At 43.6% G+C, this 22,939-nt stretch overlaps 1 protein-coding gene across 2 annotated transcripts; it reads right to left on the reverse strand.

Annotated features, from left to right (window-relative positions):
* Nucleotides 1–649: 649 nt before the first annotated feature.
* fbxl2 (F-box and leucine-rich repeat protein 2) lies at nucleotides 650–18,803 on the reverse strand. 2 transcript variants are annotated; one of them, XM_029732349.1, is made up of 14 exons: nucleotides 18,352–18,803; nucleotides 15,780–15,841; nucleotides 14,717–14,771; nucleotides 10,642–10,716; nucleotides 8,804–8,898; nucleotides 8,478–8,642; nucleotides 7,050–7,176; nucleotides 3,495–3,569; nucleotides 2,037–2,164; nucleotides 1,868–1,928; nucleotides 1,725–1,769; nucleotides 1,545–1,601; nucleotides 1,213–1,425; nucleotides 650–920 (listed from the first exon to the last, which is right to left on the reverse strand). In XM_029732349.1, the coding sequence occupies exons 1-14, from the start codon at nucleotides 18,379–18,381 to the stop codon at nucleotides 813–815; spliced, it is 1,296 nt and encodes a 431-aa protein (XP_029588209.1). In that variant the 5' UTR covers nucleotides 18,382–18,803; the 3' UTR covers nucleotides 650–812. The 2 variants fall into 2 exon arrangements, with proteins under 2 accessions (XP_029588209.1, XP_029588208.1); XM_029732348.1 differs by having other exon boundaries at nucleotides 2,037–2,167; nucleotides 18,352–18,801.
* Nucleotides 18,804–22,939: the final 4,136 nt, after the last annotated feature.

Below are 22,939 nucleotides of genomic sequence, written 5' to 3' on the forward strand. Positions count from 1 at the left end.
GTGGTGGGGTCCAGGGTGTTGGGGTGTAGTCATGGTGGGGTCCAGGGTGTTGGGGTGTAGTCATGGTGGGGTTCAGGGTGTTGTGGTGTGGTCAGGTTGGGGTTCAGGGTGTTGGGGTGTAGTCATGGTGGGGTCCAGGGTGTTGGGGTGTAGTCATGGTGGGGTCCAGTGTGTTGTGTTGTGGTGTAGTCATGGGTTTGGGTTCAGGGTGTTGTGTTGTAGTCATGGTGGGGTCCAGTGTGTTGTGTTGTGGTGTAGTCGTGGTGGGGTTCAGGGTGTTGTGTTGTGGTGTAGTCGTGGTGGGGTTCAGGGTGTTGTGTTGTGGTGTAGTCGTGGTGGGGTTCAGGGTGATGTGTTGTGTTGTAGTCGTGGTGGGGTTCAGGGTGTTGTGTTGTGGTGTAGTCGTGGTGGGGTTCAGGGTGTTGTGTTGTAGTCGTGGTGGGGTTCAGGGTGTTGTGTTGTAGTCGTGGTGGGGTTCAGGGTGTTGTGTTGTGGTGTAGTCGTGGTGGGGTTCAGGGTGTTGTGTTGTAGTCGTGGTGGGGTTCAGGGTGTTGTGTTGGAGTTTAGGGTGTTTTGTGGTGGTGTAGTCGTGGTGGGGTTCAGGGTGTTGTGTTGTGGTGTAGTCGTGGTGGGGTTCAGGGTGTTGTGTTGGAGTTCAGGGTGTTTTGTGGTGGTGTAGTCGTGGTAGGGTTCAGGGTGTTGTGTTGTAGTCGTCTGTCTCATCATCTTGCGGGGATCAGGTGGGTTATTGTTGGGGGGGGTCACAGCAGTAGGACCTGCAGGCAGAGCTGACCCCCCCTGGCCCTCCACTGTCAGAGGATGATGCAGCAGCGACACAGCCTCTGGCCCCCGCCGTGCACCGAAGGAGGGGGTGTCACCGGGGCAAAGTAGGCGTGGACTTTTATCTCTGGGAGATGAGCCTGTATGGATACGGAGGAGCAACATCATTCCCAATGTAGCATACACATCCAACAATATTTCACACTGTTGTATATTCTCCCATGTATTTCATATGACAATCTGCAACGTTGCAATAAACTATATTAGCGTATAATACAACAGTGTGCAGGTTATTCTATTATTTCTATAGGAGCAACATCAGCCTCAGTAAACTACAACTCCCACCAGGCCATGCAGGAGCTTTGACATTACAGCCACAGTGATGCAGCTTGGGAGATGTAGTGCAGTAAAAGAGTCATGGTGATGACTGACCCGTATGCGTTTGATGCCGGCCCTGGTGACCTGCTGGCAGTCGTAGAGTTCTATCCTCTCTAGACGATGGCAGTTCTTCAGGTGCTCCAGAGTCACGTCTGTGATCAGAGGGCAGTTATCCAACTCCACCACTGTGAGGCGCTCCTGTCCACACACACTGCTGCTCAGCGCCCTGATACCATCGTCTGTTATCAACTCACAGTGGGAGAGAGACTGGTGGAGAAGATAGACAGTAGAAACTATATTACATACTGTAATGTACACACACACAGTTTGCTAGGGGGGAGTTATGAATGAATGACACACACACACACACACACACCAATAAGTACCAGTGCTTGCAGGCGAGGGCAGTGAATAGCGAGCTGGACTAGTGTGTTGTCAGTCACCTGTGAGAGGAGACAGACTCAATCAAACACAGATACAGTACATATAATCAGACAGGCTCAATCAATCTCTGATTGAATGCAACTGTAGATTGAGTCTGAGAAAAGAACCCCATGAAATCTTACCAAAATACATTCTTCTAAATCCATTTTTTCCATCTCATGACAATTCTGTTGAAACAAAAGATACATCAGGTCAGCATTTCAGGGATCGAAACACACAGATCAAGACAGAATAAAAGTGATGAAGGAGACAGAGAAGTACTTACCCTGGCCAGTACAGTAAACCCAGCGTCTGTAACCTGTGAACATCGCGCAGCCTCCAAGATCCTGACACACACATGCATTGGTTATGCATTGGTTTAGTGTATGTATGGGGTGTTTATCAGTAGACCTAATCCACAATTACAAGAAAGGGATACATTTCCCATTTCTTACTTCAGTCGGGGACAGTTGAGACCCAGAGCAGTGAGAGAGGCGTCTGTAATGTTACTGCAGCCAGAGATACACAGGACCTGCAGCTTGTGGCACCCCCGACACAGACTGACCAAGCCATCATCAGTTATCTGCTGTTAACAAACACACATTACGCGTGCATATCTGTCTGTCTGTCTGTCTGTCTGTCTGTCTGTCTGTCTGTCTGTCTGTCTGTCTGTCTGTAATCACTTACAGTGCCTTCAGAAAGTATTCACACCCCTTGACTTCCACATTTTGTTGTGTTACAAGGTGGGACTAAAATTGATTTAATTGCTAGACAGCCATTTTCAAGTCTTGCCATAAATTTTCAAGCAGATTTAAGTCAAAACTGTAACTAGGCCAGTCCGGAACATTCAATGTCATCTTGGTAAGCAACTCCAGTGTATATTTGGCCTTGTGTTTTAGGTTATTGTCATTTTTATCCCAGTGTCTGTTGGAAAGCAGACTGAACCAGGTTTTCCTTTCGCTCTATTCCGTTTATTTTTATTCGAAATTCTAAAAAAACTCCCTAGTCCTTGCAGATGACAAGCATACCCATAACATGATGCAGCCACCACCATGCTTGAAAATATGAAGAGTGGTACTCAGCAATGTGTTGTATTTGCCCCAAACATAACACTTTGTATTGAGAATATAAAGTTAATTTCTTTGCAGTTTTTCTTTAGTGCCTTATTGCAAACAAGATGCATGTTTTGGAATATTTTTATCCTGTACAGGCTTCCTTCTATCAGTAACTACACTGTTATTGATCCATCCTCCGTTTTCTCCTATCACTGCCATTAAACTCTGTAACTGTTTAAAAGTCATCATTGTACTCATGGTGATATCCCTGAACGGTTTCCTTCCTCTCCGGCAACGGAGTTAGGAAGGAGGCCTGTATCTTTGTTGTGACTGGGTATATTGATACACCATCCAAAGTGTAATTAACTTCATCATGCTCAAAGAGATTTTCAATGACTGTTTTTATCTACCAATAGGTGCCCTTTTTTGCGAGGCAATGGAAAACCTCCCTGGTCTTTGTGGTTGAATCTGGGTTTGAAATTCATTGCTTGACTGAGGGACCTTACAGATAATTGTATGTGTGGAGTACAGAGATGAAGTAGTCATTCAAAAATGCTAAAACTATTATTGCACACAGAGTCCATGCAACTTATTATGTGACTTGTTAAGCAAATTTTTACTCTGGAATTGATTTAGGCTTGTCATAGTAAAGGGGTTGAATGCTTGACTCAAGACATATCATTTTTAAAAACATAATTCCACTTTGACATTATCTCAATTTAATTCATTTTAAATTAAAAGAAAAGTCAAGGGAGTGTTACTCTCCTGCTTATAAATAACACACGTTGCACATTTTCTGTCTTTCAATCCCTACTAATGAATACACACACTCTCTCCATCTCTTTCTCTCTGTCTTACTGAGCAGGACTGCATGTTGATAGTGGTTAGTTCAGGACAGTGTTTCTGGAGGTGTTTCAGTGCTCCATCCTCCAACTGTAGAGAACACAACACAAAGAAACCAATCACTACTGATAATCAATCAGTGGCGACCCATCATCCCCACCTGTTTTGAGCACCACACTTAAGGAAAAAAAATTAAGATTCTATATACAGTTGAAATCAGAAGTTTACATACACTTAGGTTGGAGTCATTAAAACTCGTTTTTCAACCACTCCACAAATTTCTTGTTAACAAACTATAGTTTTGGCAAGTCGGTTAGGACATCTACTTTGTGCATGACACAAGTAATTTTTCCAACAATTGTTTACAGACAGATTATTTCACATATAACTCACTGTATCACAATTCCAGTGGGTCAGAAGTTTACATACACTAAGTTGACTGTGCCTTTAAACAGCTTGGAAGATTCCAGAAAATGATGACATGATTTTAGAAGCTTCTGATAGGCTAATTGACATAATTTGAGTTAATTGGAGGTTTACATATGGATGTATTTCAGGGCTACCTTCAAACTCAGTGCCTCTTTGCTTGACATCATGGGAAAATCAAAAGAAATCAGCCAAGATCTCAGGGAAAAAAATTGTAGACCTCCACAGGTCTGGTTCATCCTTGGGAGCAGTTTCCAAACGCCTGAAGGTACCACGTTCATCTGTACAAACAATAGTACGCAAGTATAAACACCATGGGACCACACAGCCATCATACCGCTCAAGAAGGAGACGCGTTCCAGCTCTTAGAGATGAACGTACTTCGGTGCGAAAAGTGCAAATCAATCCCAGAACATCAGCAAAGGACCTTGTGAAGATGCTGGAGGAAAAAGGTACAAAAATATCTATATCCACAGTAAAACGAGTCCTATATCAACATAACCTGAAAGGCCGCTCAGCAAGGAAGAAGCCACTCTCCAAAACCGCCATAAAAAAGCCAGACTACAGTTTGCAACTGCACATGGGGACAAAGATCATACTTTTTGGAGAAATGTCCTCTGGTCTGATGAAACAAAAATAGCACTGTTTGGCCACAATGACCATCGTTATGTTTGGAGGAAAAAGGGGGAGACTTGCAAGCCGAAGAACACCATCCCAACTGTGAAGCACGGGGGTGGCAGCATCATGTTGTGGGGGTGCTTTGCTGCAGGAGGGACTGGTGCACTTCACAAAATAGATTGCATCATGAGGAAAGAAAATGATGTGGATATATTGAAGGAACATCTCAAGACATCAGTCAGGAAGTTAAAGCTTGGTTGCAAATGGGTCTTCCAAATGGACAATGACCCCAAGGATACTTCTAAAGTTGTGGCGAAATGGCTTAAGGACAACTAAGTCAAGGTATTGGAGTTTCCATCACAAAGCCCTGACCTCAATCCCATAGAAAATTTGTGGGCAGAACTGAAAAAGTGTGTGCGAGCAAGCAAGTCTACAAACCTGACTCAGTTACACCAGTTCTGTCAGGAGGAATGGGCCAAAATTCACCAACTTATTGTGGAAAGCTTGTGGAAGGCCACCTGAAACATTTGACCCAAGTTAAACAATTTAAAGGCAATGCTACCAAATACTAATTGAGTGTATGTAAACTTCTGACCCACTGGGAATGTGATGAAAGAAATAACAGCTGAAATTAATCATTCTCTCTACTATTATTCTGCCATTTCACATTCTTTAAATAAAGTGGTGATCCTAACTGATCTAAAACAGGGAATTTTTACTTGGATTAAATGTCAGGAATTGTGAAAAACTGAGTTTAAATGTATTTTGCTAAGGTGTATGTAAACTTTTGTGTGTGTGTGTGTGTATATATATATATATATATATATATTTTATTTTTATTTTTTCTTTGTGGGGCCTTGCCTGTTTTGCTTGTTATTTTGGCACGTGTTACATATCAGTTTGCAAACAATGTCAAATAAAAAATAAAAGTAATTGAGTTAAGAAAGCCACATACAAACATGGTCTCTTTTTTGTTTTCTTGAGTAAGGCTGCTCCAAAATGCAGGTGTTTCAGCCCAGCTCAGTGCTTTCTGTGGTGGTGGCGCAACCCAGCAGAAAATACAGAGTGTTGTGCCTGATTGGCTCAGTTTTCTGTCATGGTTGGCTCAGTTTTCTGTCACTCATGGGACAGTACGTCATCCCCAATTCTAAGGTTAGAGCTCAAAAATGTTAGCCCCTTGGGTTCTGCTATAGAGTTATATTAGAAGTGCCCATCCAAGAAGGCTCAAGATCATTGGCCACAGATAGAATGACATCAAATCACGTTATATTTACAGTAGCTATGATTGGACATGTCAACATCTTACTTTCAAAGTCTTAGCTAACAGTCATCAACAGTTGTCAACAATCTACTGGCAAATCCTTTTTAATCCTTGTCATATGAAGAGAAATTATAGATAAAACGTATCGGTGCTCATCGGCCATTGTACATAAACATTACACAACAAGTTAGAAATCGCAAATTCACCAATGAGTCATTTGGAAGAAATCAATAGCTAAGCGTTGCAAAGAAACCACTAACGTAAGCCTGCTATTCAATGGAGTGGCTGTGTTTTTTCCTGAGTTCCCACCATAAATCCAGAGAATGCCAGACTTTGATGACAAAATTTGTCAACAAAGGACCACTGCGCCAACTTCACAAGATGAGTCCAAAAAGACTATTGTATGCTGCTGCATAAATGATGTAATATGCTAGGGAGAAATGTATACTATAGCTGAGAAAGTAATATTAACTGTATGTTGTGTAGTAAGCTGTTAGTAGCCCATGTGCCTCACCCTAATAATTTGGTGTATTTTCACCAACGCGGTATTGTAAACACATCGTTCATGGCCGGGTGGGTGCTTGTTTGGCTACTTTGTTTTGTACAGTGCTACTGATAGTAGTTGTGGTGCTTGGCTTGCATGTGCAAATTCAGCACACACAACATTCTATAATATAATTGTGTTATTTGACGTGTCAAATTAAAAGCTTATTTAACACGTCAAATAGTCCTATATGATGTGCATCTTTTTTGACACGCAGAGACCCAAACGGCGTTCAATGTGCCTCACCCTAATCATTTGGTCTATTTTCACCTCTTCATTTCACCTACTATTCTAACTTGGTGGTGCACAAATAGCCTATAACCTGTTTTAGAGAAACGCAATCATTGAATATTCTCTGTTTATATGGCTCTGACTGTTAGAACGGCCCATGTTCTGAATTCTGTCACTGTACATTTCAAAAGTGCTGAACAAATAGTTATATTGACTACGTCCGTCATCGCTCATTAACGTCTTAATCTAAATTACAGATTGCCTCTTATCCGCTTGTCGTTCCCTTATGTCATAGTTTGTACATCTGAATTAGAAGTAGAAACCACATTAGTTTAAGCAAGTCAGCCATATCAGCTATGTTTCTATGTGTAGTGGCTTTGCTGGCATGCATCCCACTTCTTTTTTTTTTTTGCCCCACCAAGATTTACATGCTAAAATCGCCACTGTAATCAATACAAAGCGTGTGTACTGTATATGTGTGTGTGTGTACCTGTGTGCAGCCGCGTAGGAACAGGGCTCGTAGGTTGTTACAGCCCCGGGCCAGAGCCTCGATGCCATCTCTGGTGATCTGGTCACACCACGACAGGTTCAACATCTCCAACATACGACAGCCATCACTAAAGGAAGACACACATATTCACCAGTGGAGGCTGCTGAGGGGAGGACGGCTCATTATAAATGGCTGTAATGGAGGCAATGGAATAGTAGCAAACGTGGTCTCCATGTGATTGATACCATTCCATTGACTCCATTCCAGCCAATACTATGAGCTGTCCTCCCCTCAGCAACCTTCACTGATTCACACCCTGTTTTCTAACTATACTGAACAAAAATATAAAACGCAACATGTAAAGTGTTGGTCCCATGTTTCATGAGCTGAAACAAAAGATCCCAGACATTTTCCATATGCACAAAATGTTTATTTCTCTCCAATTTTGTGCACACATTTGTTTACATCCCTGATAGTGAGCGTTTCTCCTTTCCAAAGATAATCCATCCACCTGACAAGTGCGGCATATGCAGAAGTTGATCATAACATGATCATTACATAGGTGCACCTTGTGCTGGGGACAATAAAAGGCCACTCTAAAATGTGCAGTTTTGTCACACAACACAATGCCACAGATGTCTCAAATTTTGAGGGAGAGTCCAATTGGCATGCTGACTGCAGGAATGTCCACCAGAGCTGTTGCAAGAGAATTTAATATTAATTTCTCTACCATAACCCGCCTCCAATGTCATTTTAGAGAATTTGACAATACATCCAACCGGCCTCACAACCTCAGACCACGTGTAACCACGCCAGTCCTGGACCTCCACATCCGGCTTCTTCACCTGCGGGATCGTCTGAGACCAGCCACTCGGACAGCTGATGAAACAGTGGAGTATTTCTGTCTGTAATAAAAGCCCTTTTGTGGGGAAAAACTAATTCTGATTGGGCAGCCAGGCAGAGCCAGTAGGTGGGCCTGGCTCCCAAGAGGGTGGGCCAATGCCTTCCCAGGCCCACCCATGGCTGCACCGCTGCCCAGTCATGTGAAATCGATAGATTAGGGCCTAATGAATTTATTTCAATTGACTGATTTCCTTATATGAACTGTAACTGAATAAAATTGTTAATTGTTGGATGTTGCATTTATATTTTTGTTCAGTATATTTGGATGTATTAAACTGCACGTTACTGGGACTTACTAGAAAATGATATGGTGACAATGGGTAATTTGTGATACCTGGTACTAAATTATGCTTGTAGTGATGAATTCCAAAGAAACAAACATGTAATTTATTGGTGATTATTATGCAATTACCATTTTACCTTTACAGTAAATACTTTGCAATTTCTGTACCGTAAAATAAACTGCAACACTTGGCCAGAAGTAGCGCACTTTATAGGGAATAGGGAGCCATTTCAGACACTTACCTGAGAGCTTTGAGGGAGTGGTTGGAAACAGACACGCAGGAGGTGAGGTCCAGCTGTTTGAGTTTGCAGCAGAACTTGGAGAGGCTGAGACAGGTGCTGTCTGTGATCTTAGTGCAGCCATTCAGGTTCAACACCTCAATGTTACGGCAGTTCTGGGAAAACGTCCTGACAGGTGACAAATACCAGTCATCATAGATAATCAAATCATAGAGTCACGGAGAAGTAATTGAATCAGGGAGCTAAATAACATTCCAAGTCGAAAATGTGAACGGAAAGCAACATTGGTTGTACTGAGAGTGAAAGAGGCCCTATGGAGAAGGACTCACTTCATGGATGCATCCCCCACACTGAGACATCCCCTCAAGCTCAGCTGCCTCAGGAAGCCTCCACATCGCTTGGAGATGTTCTCCACTACTCTACCCTGGAGAGAGAGGAGGAGGAGGAGGAGGAGGAGGAGGAGGAGTCAGTGGCGTGTACTCATGGATGCCAAGGAAATGGACCATTAAATAAAATAAAATGTATATATGTACCAGTCAAAAGTTTGGACACACCTACTCATTCAAGGGTTTGTCTTTATTTTTACTATTTTCTACATTGTAGAATAATAGTGAAGACAAAACTATGAAATAACACATATGGAATCATGTAGTAACCAAAAAAGTGTGTTTTGTCCAATATTTCATTTATTTGTATTTTTAAACAGTCCCCCTCTGTCTCTGTATGTGTAACCATCTATCTGATGCTGTCTGGTCAGAAAGAGTATGACATTGTTGCCACCCGTAACATTGCGAAGCCAGTGAGTGTTTGGCCTCCCTTGATAAAAATAAATATTATAATAATTGTCAATCAGCGTTGAGCTAAACTGAGTGAGCTCAACTTTGAATGGTCCTGGTGCACCAAAAAAAAGTGTCAAGGGAAGCCAGTTTGGATTTGGCTTCACACCATTCACATCACATCAAAAGCAGAACGTCATTTAGAGAAAAAAAATGATTTTCCTCTGGTGGCTAGCTAGCTAAAATCGTCCCTTTCCTAAACTAGCCATGGATGGAGATAAGGATTTGGACTTGTGGTTTTACTTAATTATGATCTAGCCATAAATTCATACATTGTGCCCCTGGCCTGAGAGGATGGAAGTTCAATATGTAGCTAGATGTAGAAGGCTAATGTTAACTAGCTGGCCTGGCGCATCGTTGCCCATGAAAGGAAGTTAGGCTAGCGAGCAAGCATTTTAGCCAGGTAGCCTAGGATAACAAAACCTTAAAGAGTGTACTGTATGACAGTCATAGACTGTTGTGGCAACATGAAACGGTCTATGACTGTCATAGACCCCCCAGTAACATGGACAGCCACATCATATTTAGCTTACATTGATTGGACTATTTTAGTTGTCACTGTATTAGACTAAGCATAGGTGATTTGAGGATGTTGAAGTTGAAATGGTGCTGGAATAGAGGAGGCAGCTCATGTTTTCTTTGCGACTTGCAGTAACTCTCTGTGGTTCTAAATCAATGGTTGTTTAGAAACATTCACTTGCTTGACCATGCCGTATGTAGGTCATGTAACTGTTTGTGACAGACAAAATGACATACGAATCAATAGGTTATAGAGCAAACAACGCAATTATCACAACACATAGGATGTAATATGGCTTTTTTCCCCTGGCTTGGCTTCCCCTGTGATTTTACCCATGCACCGCTACTGGGAAGAGTGGGGAGAATTTTACACCATTCTTTATTGATACAATTCAGCTTACACACACACACACACACACACACACACACACACACACACACATTACAAGAGAGATAGAGACAGAGAGAGTGAAAGAGAGATGGATAGAGTGGGAGATCGAGACAGAGAGAGAGAGAGAGAGGGAGATGGAGAAAGAGAGAGATGGAGAGAGACTGGTGTGACCTACGTGACTCAGAGAGAGGATCAGTGACGTCACCAGACATTCACCAAAGCCTACTGATACAGTACTAAGCCCTGGGCGAGCAGCCTCATAATACTGCTCACACTCACTCACACACAATGCTAAACATAATAATATATGCCACTTAGTTGGCACTTTTATCCAAAGTGACTTACAGTACAGTGAGTGCATACACTTTCAGAATGTGTATATGTAGGATCACCTCCCTCACCCTTCACCCTGACCTCTCACCTCTATGTCTGTCTGGAAGTTGAAGAGGTCAATCTTCTGCCAGTTACTACCATCCAAGGCCAGGACATTCCACGCCTGAGAGGAGGGAGACAGGAAATAAGAGAGAGTGAGAAAGAGGAAAGAGAGAGAGACAGAGAAGAAAGTGATGGTATTATCAGTCCTACAACACACACCAGGGCTGTGTTCAGTAATAACCTGTATAATAACCTGTATACGGTATACGGTCTGATATACCACGTCTGTCAGCCAATCAGCATTCAGGGCTCGAACCACCCAGTTTATAACTGAAGATCAATGAAGTTAGACAGACAACATTATGATGTAACAGACAATAGTTTGAGTATTCGTTTTTTTAAATGACTGGCACCGCCGGAGTTGGGCAGCGCACAGCCAGGAGACATGCCAAATTACCTACATATTCCTATTATTATTATAGCCTAATGACCTACATATTCCTATTTATTATAGCCTAATGACCTACATATTCCTATTTATTATAGCCTAATGACGTACATATTCCTATTTATTATAGCCTAATTAAATAAATATGTGGTAAGTAGGAAGATAGACAGCCTACTATTAACATAATGCAAGAACAGATTGTAGACAAAGTGGGGATCGCCAAAAGCTGCACAAAATGTCAGATAACACTGCTCTCTCTCACTTCTCCAATGTCGAATGGTCATGGTCCTTTTGCAGCGGACGTGTCCGGCTTGTTGTTTTAAAAGCTTAATTTCCCTTTTTCTCCCTATCCCCATTCGAATTGAATGTGACTTGTTGGCCTAAGCATATAGCCTACTCTTTCATGATTAACCATCAAATTAATTTAGGAGGTTGTAACAGCATTCACAGAAAGTGTTATGTTATTTGAATGGCCTAAATAAAACAATGCTAAGGTCATAATATATATATATAAATAAGAGAGAGAGAGAGAGAGAGAGACAAAGAAAGAGAGAGACACAGAGACACAGAGACAGAGACAGAGCGACAGAGACAGAGACGGAGACAGAGACAGAGAGAGAGAGAGAGAGAGAGAGAGACACAGAGAGAGACAGAGAGAGACAGAGAGAGACAGAGAGAGACAGAGAGAGACAGAGAGAGACAGAGAGAGAGAGAGAATAATCGAATGGGAAGTTTAAACAAACCATAAGTTTCTGGCCTCCACCTGACCAAAGCTTTAGGAAAAAATAAAAAACGATTGCGTGCTCCTGGAAAATCCATCCTTGCAAACCAAACAGCCCAAAATATAGGCTTATACTAGACTACTACGGGCAATAAAAGTTGCAGTAAACGTTAATTGTACAAGTAAAACTTAGAAACTAACCAGTGCTTGACTTAGACTGAAATAGGTGCTGGTACTCATTTTGGTTGCCCGTAGTGTTTATATTTAGATGCAGGAGCTCCACAATACTTTTGAGCTAATATTCTATAAGAGGAACTCAAGCAGGAGCTCAAGCAGTAGAACATTTGAGGTGGTGGTACTCAGCTCTGGTGAGCTCCTGCCGAAGTCAAGCACTGAAACTAACATTTCTATTATTGTCGAAGTGTTTATTCATATCCTTGAATTGCGCAACGGGCATTAGCCTACATAAGCTCTCACAGCAGCGCTTTAAAAAGCCGGAACAACAAAATAAATGCATGAAGTGTCAGGGTTGTCTCACAATCAACTTTATTTACAATAGCTATTACGAATAGAGTATTTATTTCACAGCCAACAACAATCACATAAAACATGTGTTTATAACACCTGAATAACGAATTAACCTTATATAAAAACCAACACATTGAACTTGTGCATTTTTGCCTATCGAATAAGCATGCAAAAAAATACACCTAGAAAAAGAATAACCCACATTTGGATAGGCTACAAATGACTAAATAAATAAAGTAAACAAAATGGACGAAATTAACCAAATAACTTACAGTGCCAAAAAGTAGTATTCAAAGACACACCGGCACAATTAACATGATATTTTTTAGACTAGGCACAATTAACATGATATTTTTAGACTAGGCACAATTAACATCATATTTTTAATCTAGGCACAATTAACATCATATTTTTAGACTAGGCACAATTAACATCATATTTTTAATCTAGGCCTAAACTACATTTCTTTCTAATAAGACGCATCTGTGAATTGGCTTTGAAAATTTTAAAAATACAAAGTTCAATGAAGAACCATTCAGGCTTTTTTTCTTTTCATCACACCTTACATAAAGGTTTCACAAGCATGTTCACCTTTTCTGGCTTTTCAGACTGTGGAGTTGGGTAACAATAGCCTATTGCCTGCTTCACTGAAAACACGTTCAGACGGAACGCTTGTTGCACAGATACGGAAGTATTTTCGGGCGTCGTTGGCCAAAGCGCCCCTTATACCCTCTTCACCATGCCAGTGGTTCACCATCTGAAGAGAAGACATCTTCAGTAAGGAGGATGTGAGCTCTGCGCTGGGCGGCTGTGGCGCGCTGAGTGTGACTGTTTGCTTCGCACTCCCAAGAACACTGCCCAGTGATGTCTTCTATGGTGAACACGTGCACCCGGTCTCTGTTGAAATGGTCCGAAATCACCATTGAAAGGGTCTAGTACCCGCCATTGTAAATATGAATCTGTTCTTAAGTGACTTGCCTAGTTAAATAAAGGTTAAACTCAATCAAATAAAACACAGTAGACCTACGACGTGTGGTTCCAAATCACCATTCAAAGGTATCGGGTACCAAATTTAACCATATGATTGGTTTATATGTATTTAATTGCACTCAAGAAAATACAATATTGGTAAGATGATTTTCACATTGTAGTCTAATGATTAGACTCTAATCGGGTGATTTGTGCATAACACAGAATCTGCGTGGCAGATTGTTTACTGCTGTTCTAGGCAACGCCACAACGCGCGCTCCTCCCCAGCCCCGGGGATGATAAAATCATATCAACGATATTTGGCCCGTCGACGGAACGATGTGCCATTCCAGACATGGCCAGTGCTTGACTAGGGATAAGTCGGTGCATTAGACTATGTTCACCGAAATGCACATACGACATTATGCTATACAGACCTCTGATTATTCACTGTTAAGGGTTCATATATTTCACCAAATTTTCATTTTTCTTTATAAAATGATTCCCCCATTCAAAGAATCAGGGATCAAATTGATAAAGTCTTCAAAGCAATGCATCTAACTAGACATGTTTATATATAAAGGCTCAAATATTTATGTTTCAGGAGAGATCTATGCACAGCAAGTTATGTCAATGAGGCTTTTCTTAGAATATTTTGAATGTTGTCCCAATTATATGTTTACTGTTTAATGGAGGGAAATCTCCGCTTTACACCCGTGCAGTGCCTGTGGAAAGGAAGCAAAGACATTAATGCTTAGCTATAGTTAATTAGCGAGATAGCCAATTCAAAACAACTTGTAGCAGTAACCTAGTTAGTCTGTCGTCTGTCATTATTTTATACCTGCTGAAATGTCGCGTTCTCGATCCTCTGACAACCGCCACTTGCATTGGCACACACGCGGCACAAACAGACAGGCTCTGAAGGGTGATTCCGATAATGGCTGATATGTATATTTAAGTGATTGATCATATTTTTTAAAAAGTGTGCCTTCATGAATTACATTAACAAAAATGATACAACTAATTTCCATGACCTTACAAACCCTCATTTGACAATTTGGAACAGCGCATCATGCGCATTCAGGCCGACTGATTTTCAACCTCAAACAGCCTACTGTCACGCACAGCTTCACAGACTAGCGACAAATAAACGTGAACAAAGCGGAATCAGGAAATGCATGCCCTCTCTCCATTGCAGATCATGCCTTCATTCCGCTTTGATCAACCTTTGTTTGCCTCTGTGTGAATCTGGGAAGGCGATAGGCTACAGGAGCCAGTACGCAATTCCCCCAAAATTAGAAGTGCCGTATCCGGACCAAGTCAAGCACATCGCCCAACCCTATTGGGCATGTTGTGGAACGTTGACGACCGAATGATCTGCAAATTACATTAAGTAGTCATGATACCAGTCAGTCTAAAACCACCGACTGCAATGTCTGTAGGGGTGGGCCTTACCTTGGACACCTGGGCACACCTGCACAATGTGATCACATCAAGATAGGAGAAGATTCTACAGAGAGAGAGAGAGAGAGAGCATTTTTTTAGTTGTACTTAGGGACAGGACAGTGGGGTTAGCATGTAGCCTTACAGAGAGACTGGCCAGTGAATTTAGCAATAGCATGTAGCCTTACAGAGGAATAGGCCAATTGAATTAGCTTGAAGCTATTAGCCAACAGGGGTAAGCCAGTGGGTCAGGTCAAACACACAGACACAGTTCCTCCTATTCATACCAGTAGTTTCCCTTTAACCCCACACACTCCCACCCTCAGGAAACTAGCACTGTCCATTGTTCCCTCTCATGGACAGAGACAAAGGCGGTGTGTGTGTTTGTGTGGTCAGCGAGGGCATGTTGGGGCATGTATGTCTGACATGTATGTGTCAGGAGTCCAGAAAATAACTGATGCAAGCTCATATACACACACTCCCACTCAGTGGCTAATGGAGCACCTGACCAATCAGACAAGCGCTGATCGATGGTCTCTCTGATGACTGGCTAATGAACGCGGCGGAGGCCATTGATTGGCTGTCTACTTTAATCACACACACTCTGGGTTCCATTACACACACACACACTGGTATAATGGTGTATGTAGGTGGGTTCTGTCTGTCTGAAGTTCACACAGCTGGAGCTGAGCACTGCGGAATTCCTCACCAACACAGTGGCTATTTATAGCACATACTGTACACACACAAGTTATATTAGCAGGATATGATTAAATGTGTATGTTAGACATTGATCTCAGTTAGATTAGTAGGATTACACACAGCCGCTGTAGGACGTTATGATGCTCTGTAGGTCGCATAACTAGCAGACATACATTTCCAAGCCGACACACACACACACACACACACACACACACACACACACACACACACACACACACACACACCTAACCACTCAGGGTTAACAGTCTGCTAAGGGACTCCAGACAATGTCCTTGTTTAATAAATGACCATCACTTTAAGCCCTGGGGCGAGCACTCAGGTGTGTGGGTGTGTGTGGGTGTGTGTGTCTCACCTGAGCAGAAGCTCCTTGGGAAGCTTCTTGTTAATGGGAGCTTCATCACTGTTGGAGAACACCTGGAGAGAGACATCCACATCAGAACCACTGTCGCCATGGTAACAAGCACCCGATAGAACACACACACACAGGCCTGCACACACACACACACAACACACTAGCGATGAGCGATTAAAGGAAATGTAGGTTATTTTACTTTGTTTTTATAAATTGACCGACAGCGGTTCAATTATTTGAATTCCATTTTGTTCATTTTTTTTCTGTGAGCTCAATGCTCAGTTTCTGTAGAGATAAATCAGATCAAGCCCGAACTGTGTGATGGAGTAGGGAGTTGTAATTTCCAACAGGCCAATATTCTACATAGTTTAGCTCTGAAAATGTGGTAATGAACTACAATGACCATAATTGCCCGCTTACTTGTCCGGTCTATGTAGAGCAGATGCAGAGCCCTCGAAAGAGAGATTGTGCAAGAGGGATAGAAAGCCGCTGCTTCGCGAGGTATCTCTACTCGAACACAATCTAAGTGATTGATAGTTGGTATTCAGCAGTCATAAAGTATGCCTTATGTACATTGAAGAACTACTAAAATAGTGATTTTGTCAGACAGCACAGGCAGCAGCTCTATAGAGATGAGATGATGACTTGGAATGAAATAAAGTCATCAAAACTCATTTTATTTAAGTTAATAAATGATGATTAATAAGTGATAAGCAGTAATGGGCAGTCACTACCACCATGGGACTTTAATTCTTTTATTCTGTGCTGTTACAGCATTCAACCAACAATGCATAGTGCATTTAATGTCCACTTTCTTTAGCGAAACCGAAATCGAAAACCATGATTATTTTTTAAATAATCGAACCGAAACCAACCTCAAAAAGAACTAATCGCTCAGCCCTACAAAACACACAACAAAACATTTTAGCTATGGAGAGGGAGTAACCTAGACTCAGAGGAACCTGGAGCCTAATGCTTATTTGTACTTGTTGTGCCCCTTTAGAATTTGCGTCTCTTTTTTCCTTTCATGACATTTTTTGAATCTCAATGTTCCAGTGTTCCCCAGCTCTATGCTTCCTACAGCCGGCAGAGCAGCATTCCACCCTGGGGAGTTTCTCTCCCAGATCAGTCTCCAGGCACTGCCAGACCTCTGGCTACATACCCGTCGGGAATGTCCAGCAAGAACGGGGAATGCTGCTGGGTCTGTGGGTAATATTTTCCCCAAAACGGCAGCTCCTCACACAGAACCACGTAGGCATGGTTTCCAGCCTGGTTCTAAGATGGTTAGTGTGCAGCACAACTCAGAAATCCACTGATGGAAACACACACCGCCACTCTCTCACACACACACTCACCTCACTCACCTCACTCACACCAATATTATTATGCAGAAAAGAGCCTCCTATATGAGAAGGTCAAGTGCTGTCACATCAACCCCAGATGTTTAATGAGGAATATGTGGTATTTATACACAGTGACACACACATACAGGCCTGGGGAAGCTAACCAATCAGATTCATCACTGGTTCATGACATACTGAGGAAATGTCAACACAGCAAGATAACCATTACAGACCACATGCTACCCTACCTACTGTGTTCAGTAAGGCACAATCCCTTCACATAGAAATATATTATGTAGAACAGACATAGCCTACCTTTGTTAAGTGGGGAATTATGTTAGCTTTCATCATGACATTTCTGTCTGCAAAATGTTCTGCACCCTCCTGTCTGAACTCAACCAGGCTAGTTGGTTCCCGGTGGGAGGAAATTGGAGCCTGGTGCCGCTGCCTATATAACATGTATGTTGTCGTGACCGTTCTATAGCTTGACAAACCCAAGGAGTCTGTTACCGACAGAGAGGTGGGAGACCCTAGGCGCTTCTCTATCTGGCTAAATCATCTCAGCCACAGCCCTATAGCCCAAACCAATCCCCAGCCCTTTGTCAAGGTCCAGTCCTGGTCCCAGTTCCTGCCCTATACCTCGGCACCAGTCCAATCTAGTCCCCATCTCTCTCCAGCCCACCACCTATACACCATATTGTTTGCTTACACATACATTGTAGTCCTGACTCCAAATCACTCCCAGAGAACTATAATGACTGTAGCTGAGTAAACAATGATTGGGTTGTGATAACAGCTACCCCAGTCCTGTCCTTAGAAAAGCCCCAGCCAGCCCTAGCCATGTCAGCCCCAACTAGTTTTCTAATACCCAATCCCAGCCCTATCCATCAGCCCAGCCCCAACCATCACCCAACCCTGCCTTTCACCCCAGCCTGTCCCGCAGACTGAGCTCGGTGTTGCCGCTGTCAGCTGGGGCGTCTGTCTGGACAATAACAGGATTTCGGATTACCCTTGACCAACAAAGCCCCAGCTCCCTCCAGCATATAAAATTAGAACAGTGCACGGTCCGAAACACCCTCCGCGCGCGCGCACGCACGCACGCGCGCACACACACACACACACACACACACACACACACACACACACACACAGTGTCACCCTACGGAAAACCTACTACCGTTCATATCCGTTTACATACACACTCTCCGGCCCGTTTCCGCAGCTCTTACCTCGAACCTGCCCTTGGTGATGCCGTTCATATCTGCGGAGGCACGTCGCGGTGTGTTACCGCACACATACAAGTCTGGGGCTAGCGTTGGGTTTGCCGAATACCGTATTGTTTTTGTCGCCTGTGTCGGTCGAAGAGGCTGGGCTGGGCGCTCTCCCCTGTTGACAGTGCTCCTTTCTCGGGGGTGGCTGTGAGGTTTAGTCCGGGGCGGCCTGGAAGAGCAGTAGCCTAGTCTTGGAGCCCGACGGCTCTCCAGTCCGTCTCATCACACTGCCAGCGACCAAAATAACAATAATAACATGGACGAGCTCCTGGTGACCTCACTTCCGCCTCTCAGACGGCTCTCAGACCAAATCAGCTGGCCTCAATATCCCTCCCTCTTGCTCGAGCGGTTTGAAACGTCAAAAATGTGGAAGAAATTATCAAATATATTTTATCCGTTTATAGATGGAAGAACAACCCGTCATTTAACTGTTTATTCTGTTATTCTAGTAGTTGTTGCCGACCGTGGACATAGGAAGGGGAGGGCCGTGGTGATGACGTCATTTCTGCGGGAAAAGCACGCGTGGCCGACTTGTTTTGATTGCGAGTTCTCTTCGCATCAGAGATGTTCAGCCACGTAACATCAAAATATCCGCCGGTCCGTTAACGGTGAGGTATGCCGCTGAACATGTCAAACGTGCGCGGTCCGGTTTTGGATCCGAAAACATTGGAATACAGGGACCCCGAATCTGTTACCCCTGTTGATCACAGATATACTACTCCTTAATCCCTTTCGTCTAGTCTCGTTTACACAAAAACACACATTCGAGGGAATTCCATATCATTTAATACCTGATTTTATCCCATCATATTTACATGCATAGTATGCCTAATGTATTTAATCGAATGAGACGTGATGACTTTGGATGAGGAGTATACAGCAACGATTATTATAATTGCTATGTCAAACGGTTGAAGGTGGATGGAAGAGGGAGTTGAATATCTCATACAAAAGCATTAAACTGGGCACTTGTTCCTAAAGCTTCACTAGAGGGAGCACTTACACTGCGACAAACTTACTTTACTGTGGTCTACTTTCTAAGCACTGTGACATCTTGGGCGGCCTAATAGGCAGCAGTAATTGCACTGTGTGTATTATTCTAGGAGTGACTCCAGCCGACACAAGCACACCAGTCCCTCTGCCTCGTTGCTAGTGTATGACAGTCACACCCTCAAACATGGAGGAGGGGTTATCACCATGCATGGACTGATAGGGACAGTGTGTGTGTGTGTGTGTGTGTGTGTGTGTGTGTGTGTGTGTGTGTGTGTGTGTGTGTGTGTGTGTGTGTGTGTGTGTGTGTGTGTGTGTGTGTGTGTTCACTGTTCACGTATACAGGTGTATGCCCTGGTCCACTCTCTGCATTCCATTATAATTAAGAATGTCTCAGTAAAAGTCAAATTAATTAACAGAATTCTTTAAATAGAACTCTTCTCCTCCAATCCTGGCCAACCTAGCAGCCTGGTGTAGAATATCTTCTGGTAGTCTGAGTGACTCCTCTCATTTAGAACAAGGACCTTATATTTTATATATTTGCAAATGTGTTGGTTTTTCTTAGAGTATAAATCTAAAGTTTGGAGAGAGGTATTGTGTGGCTTGTTCTCACACACACACACACACACACACACACACAGACACACACACACACACACACACACACACACACACACACACACACACACACACACACACACACACACACACACACACACACACACACACACACAGAATTACAGCACTATGATGGAGTCTTTCTCTGTCCACTGTAGGAAACACACATCAGTAATCCATGTGTGTACATGTATGTACATGTGTGTGAATGAGAGAGTTTAACATACATCGCTGTGGTATAGGAACAGTCCTGTATTGGCCCCTGGACACTTGCAATGTAATTCTCACCCTCCTCTGTCAGATAGCCCAGGTGTGAATCATTGTCTCTCTACTCCCTGTTATTTCTCACTCATCTCATTCTCCCTCCCCCTTCTCTCCCTCCCTCTCTCTTTTTGTCAAATAACAGGTGTGAATCATTGTCTCTCTCCTCCATGCTACCTCTCACTCATCCTTCTCTTTTCCATCAAACACTTTTTTCTCCATAAATAGCCCAGGTGTGTGTCAGAGGGTCCCACTCTGAGTGTGGTAAATCTTCTCTCCCACTCCCTCCCTATCTCCCACTTCATCTAACCTCTGACCTCAGAGAATGTCCCATGGGTGACAAACAGAAAACGCGTGAAAGAGAGATAGAACGGAAGAGAAAGATGGAGAGGGCGAGAGTAAGAGAAAAAGTGGGGAATAGCACAGAAACAGTTATCAGAGAGGACAAGAGAGAAAGGGAAGAGAGAAAGAAACTTGAATTTGACTGGAGAGACAGGAGGGAATACATTTTAATGTAACAAGTTTTACTAACCTCCTCCCTTCTCTCCACATTGTGTGGGAGAGGACGAGAAAGGACAAGAAACTGGGAGAGGGAGAGAGAGATGAATAGGTGTGATTTCTCAGGACAATGAGAAATTTCAGAGAGATTTGTCTTCCCTACTCCCCCACCCCTCTCTTCTCCCCCTTAGGGAGGGGCAAGATCAGTTCTTCAGGTGTGGAGAGAGAACAGGAGAGACCTCAGCCCTCCCTCCCTCCCCTCCCCTCCCCTTCCCTCCTTCCCCTCCCTCCTTCCCTGCCTCTCATTCTCCTCACGGCAGGAGAGGTAGAGAGGGCAGCCAGGTCACCCATGATACAAGTCAGTACTCAACATCCATCCATGTCTGAGGACGTCGGGCGATGAAGTAGAAACTGGCCACTAGGGGCAACAGTGAGCTCTGTTACCTTCTAGTAAGTTTTGATTTTGCATTTTGGGAGTTGTGGACGGGGATGGGAGTTGTGGACAAGGATGGGAGTTGTGGACGGGGATGGGAGTTGTGGACAAGGATGGGAGTTGTGGACAAGGATGGGAGTTGTGGACGGGGATGGGAGTTGTGGACGGGGATGGGAGTTGTGGACGGGGATGGGAGTTGTGGACTGGGATGGGAGTTGTGGACAGGGATGGGATTATAACATTATAACTTAACTCAAACGGAAGGAGTTTGCATTTTGGGAGTTGTGGACGGGGATGGGAGTTGTGGACAAGGATGGGAGTTGTGGACGGGGATGGGAGTTGTGGACTGGGATGGGAGTTGTGGATGGGGATGGGATTATAACATTATAACATAACTCAAATGGAAGGGGGTTGCATTTTGGGAGTTGTGGACGGGGATGGGAGTTGTGGACGGGGATGGGAGTTGTGGACAAGGATGGGAGTTGTGGACGGGGATGGGATTATAACATTATAACATAACTCAAATGGAAGGGGGTTGCATTTTGAGAGTTGTGGACAAGGATGGGAGTTGTGGACGGGGATGGGAGTTGTGGACAAGGATGGGAGTTGTGGACGGGGATGGGAGTTGTGGACGGGGATGGGAGTTGTGGACGGGGATGGGAGTTGTGGACTGGGATGGGAGTTGTGGACAGGGATGGGATTATAACATTATAACATAACTCAAACGGAAGGAGTTTGCATTTTGGGAGTTGTGGACGGGGATGGGAGTTGTGGACAAGGATGGGAGTTGTGGACGGGGATGAGAGTTGTGGACTGGGATGGGAGTTGTGGACGGGGATGGGAGTTGTGGACAGGGATGGGAGTTGTGGATGGGGATGGGATTATAACATTATAACATAACTCAAACGGAAGGAGTTTGCGTTTTGGGAGTTGTGGACGGAGATGGGAGTTGTGGACAGGGATGGGAGTTGTGGACAAGGATGGGAGTTGTGGACGGGGATGGGAGTTGTGGACGGGGATGGGAGTTGTGGACTGGGATGGGAGTTGTGGACGGGGATGGGAGTTGTGGACTGGGATGGGAGTTGTGGACAGGGATGGGATTATAACATAACTCAAATGGAAGGAGTTTGCATTTTGGGAGTTGTGGACGGGGATGGGAGTTGTGGACGGGGATGGGAGTTGTGGACAGGGATGGAGGATGGACGTAAGCATCTGCCTCTGAAATTTCTGAGATATTTGTCTACCCTCCTCTCCCCTCTCTTTCTTCTCCCCCCTAGGGAGCAGTAAGATCAGTTTTCTTCAGGTGTGGAGAGAGAACAGGAGAGACCTCAGCCCACCCTCACCATCTGCCTCTGATTCCAATGGTTGCATGTTCGAATTTAGCAATCGCAAGTTGTTTTGATATTTTTGTTTAAAGTCTACCCCAAACCTTAACCTTTACCTTAACCATTCAGAGTTAATGCCGAACCTTAACCATTCAGAGTTAATGCCGAACCTTAACCATTCAGAGTTAATGCCTTACCTTAACCATTCAGAGTTAATGCCGAACCTTAACCATTCAGAGTTAATGCCTAACCTTAACCATTCAGAGTTAATGCCGAACTTACCCTTAACCTTCAAAATGTCTGACATGTGACTGTGAGACCCGGTAGAGAGAGACCAGAGCTATTAAAGACATCATTTTTATACATTTTCAATCTGGTTGAAATAACTTAATTACCGAAGATTTAACTCTAGTTGAAATAA

The sequence above is a fragment of the Salmo trutta genome, chromosome 34 (assembly GCF_901001165.1).
Source record: "Salmo trutta chromosome 34, fSalTru1.1, whole genome shotgun sequence".
In the NCBI taxonomy this organism is placed as follows: domain Eukaryota; kingdom Metazoa; phylum Chordata; class Actinopteri; order Salmoniformes; family Salmonidae; genus Salmo; species Salmo trutta.